At 41.9% G+C, this 15,568-nt stretch overlaps 1 protein-coding gene across 2 annotated transcripts; it reads left to right on the forward strand.

Annotated features, from left to right (window-relative positions):
* Positions 1–227: 227 nt before the first annotated feature.
* LOC308100152 (beta-soluble NSF attachment protein) lies at positions 228–14,974 on the forward strand (the record flags this gene model as incomplete). 2 transcript variants are annotated; one of them, XM_080449071.1, is made up of 10 exons in its annotated part: positions 228–325; positions 3,668–3,747; positions 4,567–4,683; positions 8,345–8,391; positions 8,750–8,827; positions 10,419–10,474; positions 11,613–11,697; positions 12,825–12,929; positions 14,478–14,546; positions 14,822–14,974. In XM_080449071.1, the coding sequence occupies 10 exons, from the start codon at positions 228–230 to the stop codon at positions 14,972–14,974; spliced, it is 888 nt and encodes a 295-aa protein (XP_080305197.1). The 2 variants fall into 2 exon arrangements, with proteins under 2 accessions (XP_080305197.1, XP_080305198.1); XM_080449072.1 differs by lacking the exon at positions 4,567–4,683.
* Positions 14,975–15,568: the final 594 nt, after the last annotated feature.

Genomic DNA, 15,568 nt, shown 5'->3' on the forward strand with positions numbered 1-15,568 from the left:
TTTTGGGCTTGTTTTCCTAGACCTGGTTGCTTACTTCTCTCGCAAAATATGGCAACGCTGGCAGCGTCTCTCTCCCAGTCCTCCTCGGCTCCTCCTCCCTCCTTCCAATCAGCACCACGGACAGCGTCTCTCTCTCAGTCCTCCATCCATCCATCCTAAAAGCCACTGCAGAGCAAACACACATCGGCCTGATCTGATCTGTTCCTCGTCCTGCATCCACACCAAACATGGACAACACCGGCAAGGAGAAGGAGGCCATCCAGCTGATGGCCGAGGCCGACAAGAAGGTCAAGGCGTCCGGCTCGTTCCTAGGCGGCATGTTCGGGTAATTATTATTTTATTTTTTTTTTCATTTTATTTTTTATTTTTTTTTTCAATGTCGTGGATCGGAAAATCACCGATCTCTAAGCTTACAGATCGGCGATTTTGGTTTTTTTTTTTTTCTTATGTGATTGTTGATGTTGGGGGGAGGACTGACTAATTTCTAATTAACGGGATCATCACGCATGGATGAAGACACGTGAATTTGTTTTGATACGTTATGTTATGTAACTGGACGCGTCGGGGTCTTATTAATAATTAATGTGATAATTAGCCCTAGATAAATAAAACTAAACGGTTTCAAAAGGCCGAGCTTGGGACGCTATGTATGCAGGGAGGCGGGGGAGGGAGGGGGGAGTGGTGGTGGCGCAGTCTGCCCTGCCATGCGGGGGCAGAGTGCGTGTCGTGCGTGTAATAGAGAGAGAGAGAGAGAGAGGGGGGGGGGGGTCAGGGGGTGTTTATTTACTGTGTGTGTGTGTGTGTGTGTGTGTGTGTGTGTGTGTGTGTGTGTGTGTGTGTGTGTGTGTGTGTGTGTGTGTGTGTGTGTGTGTGTGTGTGTGTGTGTGTGTGTACGCCAGTGATTCTGTAACCTTTTATATCAAGATCAAGAACCTTCCATTTGATATCAGGCTATGATATTAGGCCTCCATTTGATAAGATGATCAGCTGCATACATTGTTTTATTTTGTTGGACATGATTTGGTCTGATATGGTCTGTCATTTTGTCAATGTCTGTCTGTCTGTCTGTCTGTCAATCTATCTAGAGATAACAGTGAAACTCTGATCAAAAGAGATTCTTGTATGTTCTGTTGTTGTATTTACTTGTACATGTACTATTGGTTAAGATTAACTATCAATCATAGCTGGGGGGACCCCCGGGAACCCCCTAAAAGGACTGTGAGGGTCCCCGAACCCCAAGTTTAGAACCTCTGCTGTAGGCTATGTGGGATCGGTCACATTGGAGCCAATTTAAAAAATCAATAACTTTATGGACAAAGGGGTGGGCGTAGATAGACGATGAGTATGAATCATTAACCTTTGTAATGTAGGCTAATCAGGTATAAATCTGTCCAGACAGACAGACAGTGTTAATTGAACTAACTGGGTACAAATGGAACCAAATGGACCTTACGGGTCCAGCACTGGCCATTTTATTGTGCATATACAGTGAATGGGAAGGTGATTTTGTAGACCTGCAGAATGAGTGTGTATGTGCACAAATACAGATCTTAGTCTAATCTCTTAGGTCTCCAGAAATACATAATTCCCCCCCCCCCCCCCCCCCCCAAAAAAACACGCTCATAATAAACGTTTTCTTCATATCTCATTTAATTCTATCATTATTCCAGCTGTCACATCATTGTCATCTTGTCTTGTCACTAGAGTTTTTCAGATACCGATACCAGTAAAAGCTGCCGATACTCCCTGTGTATAAAATGCTGGTTTGGTATCAGCGAGTATGCCAGTCTGTGCCAATCCTATACCACGTCATTTATCACATGATGAAATTTCATTTACAGTCATATTTTTAATGCTTCAGTTGATGTTGCACTACTGTTTTATACTCTTACTGTTACATTATTATTTTACTAACCTGAAGCTAACTTACTAACTTCATCAATTACTATATATTTTTTTATATCTATTCCTAGATCAGTGGTTCTTAGACTTTTTAATTTCAAGGACCCCCATAACTCTGAGAGTGTACAAATAGACCCCTTATCAGACAACGTCACACTGATAAGAACCAGTATGCGCGCTTAGGCCGGCACCAAATGAACCCCACCGCTCATAGGATGCAATGGATAAGTGGTCACTGCACTCACGTGTAAAAATGCATCCCATCAAACTTTCAGATGCTTAGGATGTTTACTGTGATCTCTCGCTCTTGAAATATATAATCCTTGGTTTCTGTTGTGCGTAAACAATAATAGCAATTTAATGCAGTTGACCTCCAAAACCTGCACCTCCAGTCACTGTCATTAGACCGGAGGGAGCGCTCTATGATCACGGCACCAGAGCCTGCTCTTTCTCGCGCAGCTGCAGCTCATTTGGAACCCATTTGGAACCCCCTCAAGGAACCCAGAGGGCCCCTGGACCCCAAGTTTTAGAACCGCTGTCCAAGGTTGTTTTTAAACTACACACTGGTATTGGATATATCGACCGATACACAAGTTGTGGGCATCAGAATCGGTGAAAGAAAATCTGGTATCGGTACATCTCTACTTTTCACACATCACCTTCATCATAACAGATAGACTCTAAACTGCTCAGTAAATTCACCCTTATGGGTACATTTTTACACTCTCAGATCTAAATTAAAACTGGTCTGTAGAAAAAAAACAACGGGTGACGTCTCCTGTTGTCCATATTGTTTAACAGTGTGCGGGGACCGTTGGCATAACAACAACTAATTTGGGAGAGCAAAAGGGTACAAAATAATTGCCTGTCTCAAACCTTCAAATGGCTCCCCAATCCATAATCTGTCCTAGTATGTACTGTATAATGTGCCTCAGCCTCAGGGGGAGAGATTACAGTTCCTCCGTTCTTGCCCCATGTTTTAATAAGCCTTGGTCCCAAGCAGCGTTGCCAGATTTTGGGAGGGAAATAAGCAACCAGGTCTATGAAAACTAGCCCAATAGAAGTGACAATAGGGCCACAAACCTATAATAATCGGCTATTTGAAAATAGCCGATCTACAAGCTCACAATGCGTTGCGATGCGACGCGTTGTGAAAAATAGTGACACATTTTGAATATTCTTTGAAACAATTTAACAACGCAAATCTTGTATGGGGGTACCTGGCATAAAATATTTTCAGATGGGGGGGGTCTTTGGACAAATAAATATTAATTAGGGGGTCCTTGATTTGAAAATGTTTGAGAACCACTAGTTTAAACTAGTTAGGAAGCAAAGCCCAACTATACACTTTAGAAACAAGCCCAAAAAAACTGCAACTACCAATATTTACAAGCAACTTTACAGAAAATCAAGCCCAAAGTCGCTTACAATAAGCAGACATGGAGGCACTGGTCCCAAGGTGAGAGACACCATTCATTCAGAACCAACCTAATCAATGTGTTTTAATGAGCCTGTCCCACCTCCAGTTTCAATTAGAGTGAATTAGCCTGCTTTATGTTCACGGCGCCCCTTTCTCAGTCACTGGTTTGTTATTTACATATCTACTTACAGTACTTATCTTCTCTCTTAAAGCAGCACTAAGTAACTTTCCTCTTCTACCGCGGATTTGAACCCGGTTTCTGAAATTTTGAGCTGAATTTTCACAATGAAAACTGTGTGTGTGTGTGTGTGTGTGTGTGTGTGTGTGTGTGTGTGTGTGTGTTAGGGGGAACCATAAAGTGGAGGATGCCTGTGAGATGTACGCCAGAGCTGCCAACATGTTCAAGATGGCCAAGAACTGGAGTGGTAGGTCACACACACACACACACACACGCACACGCACACGCACACGCACGCACACGCACACACACACACACACACACACACACACACACACACACACACACACACACACACACACACACACACAATTAGGAGAAGATTCGGGATGGGATTAGGATTAGTATAGAGTTATGTCTAATCTATTCTTAGTTGCATGCCGGGCGGGCATACAACTAAGATCTCATGTTTTTGTCACTTGGGCTTGTTTTTTCTTTACCACAATGTTAAAATGTAATCTGGATAGCATTTATAATTAGATAGATGCTAGGTTCATTGTTTACCTGGTATCCTATAGTTTCAATGTACAGATTATTATTTTGATAGCATATTGTTTAGACTGATGCTAGGTTAATGTTTAGGCTGGTATCCTATATTTTCTCCTCCTTTTTTATCATGAAATGAACAATATTATAAAATTGAACATTTCTGAAATGTACTTCTTAACTTTTGTATGTGAACTATTCTCTGTTTGTTGTATCTGTAGGATGTTGATCCATAGTAAAGTAAAGTTTCAATGTAGGCCTACAGATTATTATTTTGATAGTATATTGTTTAGACTGATGCTAGGTTCTTGGTTTACCTGTGATCCTAGTTTACTGTGTTTACCTTGCTTACTGTAAGTCACTCCGGATAAAGTGTGTGTGTGTGTGTGTGTGTGTGTGTGTGTGTGTGTGTGTGTGTGTGTGTGTGTGTGTGTGTGTGTGTGTGTGTGTGTGTGTGTGTGTGTGTGTGTGTGTGTGTGTGCGCGTGTGTGCGCGTGTGTGCGCGTGTGTGCGTGTGTAGCTGCAGGTAATGCGTTCTGCCAGGCCGCCAGGCTCCACATGACGCTGCAAAACAAACTGGACTCAGCCACCAGCTTCGTTGACGCAGGAAACGCGTACAAGAAGGCTGACCCACAGGGTGAGACACCCACACACACATACACACACACACACACACACACACACACACACACACACACACACACACACACACACACACACACACACACCACCGATCTTATGAAACATTTTAACGGGACCGCCAAATATTCAAAACTTTACGCAATTCTGCCGATAATCATATTCTTTGAGACACATCAGAGTTTTTTCCCGGGTCAAACAAGGGAATCACGTGACATTGATCCCCTTCCCTATTCGCTCATACTAGGACATGACGTATGAGTAGGCAGAAGAATAGGTTTAAACCCCCCTGTGCATGACATCATGTGGCCTAGTCACTTTTTTGGGGCTTTATTTATTCTTTTATTTTGAAATTTCACTGGAGGATAATAAGCCCCTTAAAATGCAGCATGTCGTTTTCGAGGGGGTCATCAGAGCACAAAACAAAACAAAACAAGAAAAACTATCCAACAACATAAAAGCTCTTCCACCATCTCAAACCCCACTACAGTATACTAGTATCCTTGGATTTTTTTTTAATTTAAACAAAATAACATTTTAATAAAATATAACAATCAATGCAAATAAACAAACATGATGCCAATATAGGATCATCTTTAAAATAATAATAATCAGAAACAGGAACAGCTAGATGTAAGGTGAACCAGCAAAGAAGTCTTGTATTAAAGCATTAAAAAAATAAATTGATCTATTTGACAAGGTCTGACAGTGCTTTGAACTTAAAAGTACGTCTCCCAATTTGTTGAGGAAATGCTGGGCACAATGAAAAAAATATGTTAATGGCTCTAAATGGTTTTAAGTATGTAGGATAATTAAAGTAAAATCATTTGAAAACGAAAAGCAACCAATGAAAATGGCCGGGTTTCCCAAACGAATTTCAGCTCGTGCGTAGCCTAGAAGCTGCGTAAGAGCCTCCACGCAGCTGCGCAGTAGCAACCCCGCTACTCACTATCTTCATTAGTAGCAGCTGTTTGTGCCCTACGTGCTATCTAAACTGGCTTCGGGAGACACCATCGTCGTAGGTTCTCAAGTGCACAGCGTTACGTGTGTGCTAAAACTACATTCGGGAAACGGCATGCACGTAAAGACCTCCTGTACGAAGCCTACATAAAGCCTACGTAAACTACGTAGTGCTGTCCTACGCGACACAGCAGTTTAAACACCCTTTGCGAATATATACAGTGAAATGGATCATTGAAATACCAGAACCAACTGTCAGATGTCCTGAAGCAGTCCACTCCAAATACAACGTTTGAATAATATATTTATGAATTAAATTACAGCGGTGAGGTGACATCTGCAAGGTAAATAAAACACTAAAGTAACCCCATTATGCAAGTAAATTAAATATACTTAAAATACCAAAAGTAAAAGTATGCAGAATGTCCCATTTCCCAAGTTTAATATGTATTAAAATATTTTAAAAATAGCAGATCTACAAGCTTGTGATGCGTTGTGAGCTTGTAGATCTGCTATTTTAAAAATATTTTTTTAACATTCATAAACATGGCAAGCGCAACAGCTGTCACTTTGTGAGAGGAACTGGGGACTTTCGTAACGTTTAACTATAAAACTTCGAATTTAAGGAAACATGTTTAGCTCAGCCTCATTTATATACCTTTAGTTTCCCGAATCTAGTTTTAGCATACACGTAACGCCGTGCACTTGAGAACCTACGACGATGGTGTTTCCTGAAGCCAGTTTCGATAGCACGTAGGGCACAACCAGCTGCTACTAATGAGGGTAGAGCGTAGTCCCAGCTGTGTAGGAGGCTCTTACGCAAGCTGCGTAGGCTACGCACGACCTGAAATCACTTTAGGAAAACCCGGCTCTTACGTGCCTGCTAATTAAGGTACTACGCAGCCTGTGTGGATGCACGTAAGACCCTTAGGGCCTGCGCAGCATCTACGCAGCATCTCTACGCATCTCTTTGGGAAACGCGGCCAGCTTGGGGTGCTAACCAGTTCAATGAATCATACATAACACAATGATGCGTACAATAAGGACACCTCAAAACAAATCTACAAATACTATTATAGACAACATTTAAGGAATGGAGTTGTGTTTCAGAGTTGTTCTGGTAAATCATGTCACCATTGTCCAGTACAGTAAATAACAGCTGCTGAGCAATTCGTTTTCTTATTTTGATAGTTGATTGATCTGTACATTATTTTAAGACTGATGTTTATTTTAGTTCTAATTAAATCAATGTGAGGCTTAAAAGAAAGCTCAGAATCCAACCAAAGTCCCAGGTATTTAAGTCAACAGAATGACTGAGATTATTTCTAGTACCAAAAAGCATACAGGACTTCCGCTTGTTCAATGTCAGATTGTTATTTGAAAGCCAGCCCTAAACCAAATACAATTCCAAATACAATTCTGACTGCAGAGAGCTTTGAATTTGAGCCAGATCAGAGTGAGATGAGTGAATAACCATCTGCAAATAAATGCATAGAACAAAGTGACACCATTTTGGGAAGATCATTAATACAAATTGAAAAAAGTAAAGGACCCAATATACTGTAGAACCTTGTGGGACCCCCTTATAGACCACAAGAAATTCTGAATGAGCTTGATGAAAAGAAAGTAAGAAACACACTGACAATGAAGATTAGTGTTAAACCAAAATAACGCTTACTGAGAAACACCAATTGCATACAGTTTATCTAAAAGTAAATAATGATCAATCAAATAAAAAGCCTGTTAAATGAAGAAAAATAGCACCTGTTAATTGACCTTTGTCAAAAGAAGAAAATACATCATTGGTAAATTTTGTGAGAGCAGTAGTGGTAGATTTTTTTTAATGAAAGACAGATTGAAATGGAGATAATATATTGAAATCATTTACACATATTGAGATAATTGATTAGAAATGAACTTTTCTAATATTTTAGTAGTAGAACAAATGATAGAGATTGGGTCTGTAGTTGTTAACATCCAATGGATCATCTCCCTTATGAAGTGGAGTAACCTTATAGCATATTTCCAAACAGATGGAAGCTGACAGGTAGATAATGACAAATTAAACAAATCAGCTAGAGGATAAATAACTACTTGAGAAGATAATTTAATAAATGTTGCATTTAAACCATCAGTACCAACAGCACATCCATCTTTTAGGTCAGGAATGACTTTTGAAATTTCAGTGGGTAAAATAGATCTAAAGGTTAAAGATCCAGGAATAATAGGATTGCTAACATATTTGTTGCCTCATTAGAGTAAAGGCCCTTACACACCGGGGGCGAATTTTTCATGCGAATAATTCAGTTTTTTTTTAATCTTATAAATAAAGTCAATGCAAGCTTCCATGGAGCGAAAAAGCAAAGCGAAAAAGCGCCTTTTAATTATTCGGAACGAGTCAGAATTTTCCGTATATTCGCATATTCGCCGGTGTGTAATGACCTTAAATGTTACCAACAGAAGAAAAATGAAGATAAAAAATATTTGAGATGAGAGCAGGGCCATGAACAACCTCGTCATTACTACGAATTTGTGCGACAAAATTTTTTCTAGGACTCAGAAGGCGGTTTATCCATTTCCAGAACTGTTTAGGGTTTTGCAAATCTTGAGAGAAAACAAGAGGCTTGTTTTTGTATAGTTTCTCTTGCAAAATCCGGCAACACTGTATTCAAGGTGTTTTCTCTTGAATCTCTCTGCAGAGGCCATCAACTGTCTCAACCAGGCCATCGATATCTACACTGACATGGTGAGAGCTTCAACCCCTTCAATTAAACAAACTCACTGTCAATACTGCTCTTCATATACCTATATTTTTGAAAAGTGCTATATAAATAAAGTTATTATTATTATTATATTATATGTATTCATCGGCTACTAACACGTTGTGTGTTTGTGTGTGTGCGCGTGTGCGTGTGTGTGTGTGTGTGTGTGTGTGCGTGTGTGTGTGTGTGTGTGTGTGTGTGTGTGTGTGTGTGTGTGTGTGTGTGTGTGTGTGTGTGTGTGTGTGTGTGTGTGTGTGTGTGTGTGTGTGTGTGTGTGTGTGTGTGTGTGTGTGTGTGTGTGTGCGTGCGTGCGTGCGTGTGTGTGTGTGTGTGTGTTCACAGGGTCGGTTTACAATTGCAGCCAAGCACCACATCACCATAGCAGAGGTGTACGAGTCTGAACTGGTTGACATTGAGAAGGTAAAGAGGGAAAGAGGGAGACACTTTTGCATTATTACTTTTTCCATCTTCTGATAGCTTGCTGGCTAGCTAACTTGAAACCCACCGCCGATACACAACCCAAAAGAAAAGCATTGACAGTTATAGACATTCAACCAAAAGAAAAACATTGAAAGTTATAGACATTCAACCAAAAGAAAAGCATTGACAGTTATAGACATTCAACCAAAAGAAAAGCATTGACAGTTATAGACATTCTCTTCCCAAGGTTTCTTCCTGTTAGTTTCCCATCAAGAATTGGTTCTTGGAAGTTTTTTTTTGCCTTGCCTGGTCCGACAATATTGGAAAGAAATTGAGCCTCTTCCTTACTTCTTGTTAATTAAGGTTGTGTTCCATTCTGGACCCTCTTGGTTCCTTGAGGGGGTTCCAAATGGCCACTTATGAGTGTGTAAAGGCCAGTCCACACCAATGCCACTCCTTGCAACTCCTTGCAACAAAACAGTATTAAGGCCAGTCAACACCAATGCAACTCCTTGCGCCCTCCCTACGCCATTTGGGGATAATGGTTGCAAGTAGTTGCAAGGAGTTGCATTGGTGTGGACTGGCCTTAACCCTGAGAGTGTCCCAAATGGACCCACAAGGGTCCATTTGTACACTCTCAGAGTTATGGGGGTCCTTGAAATTTAAATGTTTGAGAACCACTGTGCTACACTAAATAGAACAGAGCGTTCATTAGTATCACTGGTAACACATGTGAAGGAAGTGAGGAAGAGGCCCAATTTCTTTCCAATATGGCTGCTGTGCATAGAGCCTATTGTAGCCTACTGTAGTCACTGCTGACCTCTACTGCTTGGTTCATTCGGGAGGGTGTCAACCAAACTCCCAAACCTTTTTTTGGGGAGCCACTAGCCGTGGCTCCCCAAAATAATAATATTTGAACTGGGGACCCCCCACCCTGACAAGCACTTGGGAATGTAGGAGTTGAGACGTTACATCTTGTTAGACTCGGTTCCACAGATACATATTGTGAAAATAGCCAAACTACATGCCGATCTCGCAATGTATCAATGTAGTTTGTTGTGAGCGTGCAGATCAGCTATTTTCACAATGTTTGCCTCTTTTTTAGGTAATGACAATTTGGCCAATGTTTGAAGTGTGTTGGTAACCTTTGACGTAGTAATGGTCTTATCAGTTTTATTTTTTTTCTATTTTAGAGGTAAAGTCCTTAAATTTTCACTTCAGAAATGTGAAGATAGTAAGATACCCGGTACACTTATACTGTATGTTGGTTTGTTTACTGTTGAGTGAGAAAACAATGTTGCACATTAAGCTAATTCTCTGGGGACCCTCCAAAATCATTTGGGGACCCCCCTTCGTGGAAACCACTGGTGTAGAGATGACCACGTGTCTCCTCTGATAGGCTACGTCCTACGTGTGATCCCACCAATGACATGTTTTGATGCTGAATTTTGTCATTTTAATTTCATGTCACAACTGTGTGTGTGTGTGTGTGTGTGTGTGTGTGTGTGTGTGTGTGTGTGTGTGTGTGTGTGTGTGTGTGTGTGTGTGTGTGTGTGTGTGTGTGTGTGTGTGTGTGCGCGCGCGCATTCAGGCCATTGCCCACTATGAGCAGGCAGCAGACTACTATAAGGGAGAAGAATCCAACAGGTGAGTTTTCTGTCTGGATCAATAGTAAGTGTTGTTATGTGTAAGATTTGCTATGTTATTGTTATTATGAGTTTATGTATTTACTATTTGTCTCCTAATACATTACATTTGCTGGTGAATTTCTCATTCTACTAGCCACTCTATAACCAGTTACAACATTCTGTTCAAAACATATTAGTTGTGTGTGAGGAGGAGGTAAGAGAGGAGACCTTGAGTCACTCCCACGGCGGAAATTCACTTTCAGCTCACCACCAGTGTCTTGCTCAGGGACACTTCCACATAGGGTTGCCAAACGTCCCTTGGAATAAAGGAATCATCCCACATTTGGAAACTAAAAAACGTGTCCCTTATTGAACTGATAAGGGACACACTTTGTTCCAGATTTTTGGGGAATCAATCAATGACGCACATCTTGCTTCAAACATACATTCAAGTTCAAACATACATTTTATATACAGTGAGATTTATATCTTTTTCTGGGCGTCCTTTATTTTCCTTGGAAATAAGAGACCTCTGGTAGTTAGAAAACAGCCTCTCTACATGCCAATACCCTCATACCTCATACTACTTCTCCAAAGTGAGTGACACCCACAGCCACAGGACTAGAGGGAATGACAACGATCTGGTACCACCCAAATTTAGAACAAACATGAGAAAGTTCTCATTCTACTACTCTGCCACCAAAATGTTGAATGCCCTGACACGATCCCTTAAAGGATGTGTAACACTGGGACCACAAGGGGAGGTAAATGTAATTTTCTTTCTTTTGTACATAGTGTTTGTATTTGTTGATGACATTATTGTGTACATTTGTTATGCTATGTTGATTAATTGAATACATAGGACCACAATGGAAACAAGTCCCCAGGACTTTTTTTGTGATATCCTTTTAGCCATAATGTCTGACTGTACCACGTGCTGTTTACAGTTCCAGATAAGGGGCTATTCCGTGTCGCAAGGGACATTTGGCAACCCTAGTTAGGAGCTTCAAGCTCACAAGCCGTTTCATGTCAATGCATTGTGAGCTTGTAGTGTGGCTATGTTCACTTTTTTGGAACATTTGGGAAAAGTCTGGAAAAGCGTTTTTCACAAGTTGGGCCTAGTACAAGCTTCACAGGCATGTTTGTTTGTGTTTCAGCTCAGCCAACAAGTGTCTTCTGAAAGTGGGCCACTACAGTGCCCAGTTAGAGCAGTACCAGAAAGCGATCGAGATCTACGAACAGGTAACATCTGTGTGTGTGTACACTGTATTTTGTCTCTGTCGGGTGGAAACCCCATATGTCCAAAACCGTTATTCAAATTCAAAAACGGAAATAGTAGCAGATCTACAAGCTCGAAACGCGTCGCTTCGAGCTTGTAGATCTCGAAGTGACAGCCTTCGGGTAAGGCCTTCGGGTAAGGCAAAATTAGATAATATAGATTACGAATCTGTTTAACCACTTTAACCCTAGAATTGGAGCATTTTAACAACACAAATAAATGTTTTATGGGGGATCCCTGGCACAAAATATTTTCAGATGGGGGTCTGCTCCATGTATTTTGGAGCAAAATACATGGCCCTTGACATGAAAATGTTTGAGAACCACTGGTTTAAACAACATTAGGAATGAAGCCCAAATAAGCAAATACACTTTAGAGACAACCCCAAATAAACTGCAACCCGCAAACCCCTATAGGTTTGATGTTTACCATGGTACCATAGCACTAATTGTTTCTTCTTTGCACTGTACTTATGTGACCATTTACCCTGTCATTTGCTGGTTCAAGCTATTTTACTCTGATCTTGCGCTTTGTAAGACACTGGACGAGAGCGTCTGCTAAATAGCTAAATTGTACCACAGGCACTGAAAATATTATAATGGAAAATATGTTTGTTGTTGCTGAATAAATCGAACCATGATCAAACAAGTCCTGACGTCTTCTACACTTTATTCCAAGCAGCTAGGCCTGGTAACCCACAGTCCTACAGACACGACATGTCAAACAAAAAGTCATGGGATATCATTTAGAACAACATAGTTGAAAGCCTTGATCTCTACAAAAAGATGATGATGACGGTGATGATTGTGTTTACTGTGTGTGTGTGTGTGTGCGTGCGTGCGTGTGTGCGTGTACTTAGTGCTTGCTCTCATAAGAGACAATTTGCCTATATCTTTTAAATCACAAAACGTATATGTTCCAGAAAGCATTCCTGTAAATAACCTTTTCTTTGTTTCATTACCTTTTGCTCATGGTTATTTGTATTAGCTAATTTTATGTGCATTCTGTCCTAAGTTTGTGCAGCACTTTGTGACTCTGTCATATCTAGAAAAATGCTATTTAAATAAAGTTATTATCATTGTTATTATAGGTGGCTACTAACACCATGGACAATCCTCTGTTGAAGTACAACGCTAAAGAATATTTCTTCAAAGCATCGCTGTGCCACTTCATCGTGGATGAACTCAACGCAAAGGTATCACTTCAACCATCCATTATTGTCTCCGCCAGGCCGAAAGGCATGGCGAGAGAGTATGTTTTCGCCCCTGTCCGTCCGTCCGTGTGTCCGTGTGTCCGTGTGTCCGTCCGTCCGTCCGTCCGTGTGTCCTGCCTGTGTGTTAGCACCAAATCTCAGGCACCGTTGGCCCGGTCGCTGCGAAACTGTGCACACACACTCCCTGGATGCCAATTCAGAACCTCTGCCTGAAATTTTTCACATAGGCCTGTCATAGCGCCACCAGGAGGTCGATTTGTGCAAAACCCATTTTTCCCCATTACTCCTACAGTTTTTAACCAAACCTCATGCAAATCGGTACACAGTATCTCTATAGTCATGTGATCAACCCTGATCTGTCCGATTTCCCATATGCCATCCTCATTGGCTAAGGTTACCATCCAAAGTTTGCAGGATTGGTCCGTTTTGAACAAACTGCCTCAAATCATGAACGCAGCTTGCCATTTCCATAAAATTGCACACGCACATTCCCACTAGGCCGAGGAAGAAATGGCACTTAAAACTTTTCACATCAGCCTCATGGTGGCGCTATAACAGGCCAATTTGCATTTTTAACTATAACTGCACCGATCTGCGTGAAACTTTGCACGCCTACTCCGGCCAAGGAAAAACATCTGCACTGCATTTTTCACATCTGCTTTTTACAGCGCCACCAGGAGGCCGACTTATGTCAAATACATTTTTGGATATTAATCCTTCACATTTTATCCAAACATCACGCACATCGGTACACTGTATCTCTATAGTCATGTGATCAAGACGCATCTGTCCGATACTTCATATTCCATCCTGATTGGCTAAGGTTGACTTCCAAAGTTTGCAGGATTGGTCCGTTTTGAACTAAATGTCTGAAATCATGAACGTGGCGTGCGATTTCCGTGAAAATTTGCACGCACATTCCCACTAGGCCGAGGAAGAAATGCCACCCTTTTCACATTGGCCTATTATAGCGCCACCAGGAGGCCACAATAACTTACCTGACCTGGCGGAGACCTGTGCTCCGAGGAGCACTTTTTCTAGTTTCCATAGCGATTATTCTATCAATTACCCTTTTTGCGTGCTGAATCTGCTGATTAGCCACTTAAGCCGTACTTTACTGACCTGATTATCAGACTGAAGCTGAGGCAGTCAACTCAGAGAGTGGGCGGGGTCTATGGTCTGGAACCAGGCTAGTATTTTACACTTTGTCATACAACAGTGTCGCACAAAACAAGTGAAAATGTGCTAATCTACACGCTCACATTGCATCACAATGTATTGTGAACTTGTAGATCTGCTATTTTTCACTATTTGGACACTAACCCAGTGGGAGCCAGAGATCAAACCCAGAACCCTAATAATGACTAAGCGAAGATTCTTACTAAGAGACGTAGGCAATCACTTTTCAATAATGTGTGTGTGTGTGTGTGTGTGCGTGTGCGTGTGCGTGTGCGTGTGCGTGCGTGCGTGCGTGCGTGCGTGCGTGCGTGCGTGCGTGCGTGCGTGCGTGTGTGTGTGTGTGTACTCCAGCTGGCCATAGAGAAGTATGAAGAGATGTTCCCAGCATTTTCAGATTCCAGAGAACTTAAACTGTTAAAGGTAATGATCTTCCTGTCTCTCGCTCTGTCTTTCTCTCTCCTGCTGTCTGTGGCTCTCTCCTGCTGTCTGTCTGTCTGTCTGTCTGTCTGTCTCTCTCTCTCTCTCTCTCTGTCTCTCTTCTGCTGTCTGTGTCGTGACTTTTTTTATTTCCATTGTGGATGCTTTGAGTGCAAATGTATGTGTGTAAAGAGCTTCTGATATAATTTTAGGGTCATGTATTTGCCCAATATCTATTATCATTATAAATTTCACATAAAAAACGCTTGTCGATACAGAAACTTCTGGACGCCCACGAGGAGCAGAACGCCGAGGCGTTCACGGAGGCGGTGAAGGACTTCGACTCTGTGTCTCGCCTGGACCAGTGGCTGACCACCATGCTGCTGCGCATCAAGAAGACCATCGCGGGGGATGCCGGCGACCTGAAATAGAGGGAGACGGGCGATGGAGGGAGAGGGAGGGAGGGAGGGATGGAGGCGGCGGGGAGAGAGAGGGACAAAGGAAGCGGCATGCCTAAGTCGTGCTCCGCCGCACAGTGGCGTCGTGCAACGAAAATAGCCGATCTGCAGGCAACACGCAAACGCGCCGTGTTGCCTGCAGATCGGCTATTTTCGTTGCGCGCCGCCGCCGTACAACGAAGTATAAATGCTGCTGCGTTCACACTGGCAGATACAAAAGATGCAAAGATACGAAGCAAAGCAGCATAATCTGTCGCGGAGTTTCTGTTTAACTGTTGCACAACAAGCTCGTTGACTTCATCGAGCGTGCGTCGGACAAGCAGGAAAAAATATGAAGGAAAATAAAGCCTGTGGTTCACAGGAATTGTGTGGAGTGGAGAGCAGCTTTGTTCCGTCAGTTTTGTCAGCTTTGTAGCTGAAGTTGTTGAAGCCAGCACAACTTGGATTTGTAGCTTTGGTATCTGTTGTCGCTTTTTTGTAGCAGCTACAAACGTCGAGTGCACTGTAGCTTTGTATCTTCATGTCGCTGGCTTCCATTGAAAATGAATGGTTGACTGTAGCTTTGTA

This window comes from Gymnoscopelus braueri (assembly GCF_963280865.1).
Source record: "Gymnoscopelus braueri genome assembly, chromosome: 14".
Classification (NCBI taxonomy): domain Eukaryota; kingdom Metazoa; phylum Chordata; class Actinopteri; order Myctophiformes; family Myctophidae; genus Gymnoscopelus; species Gymnoscopelus braueri.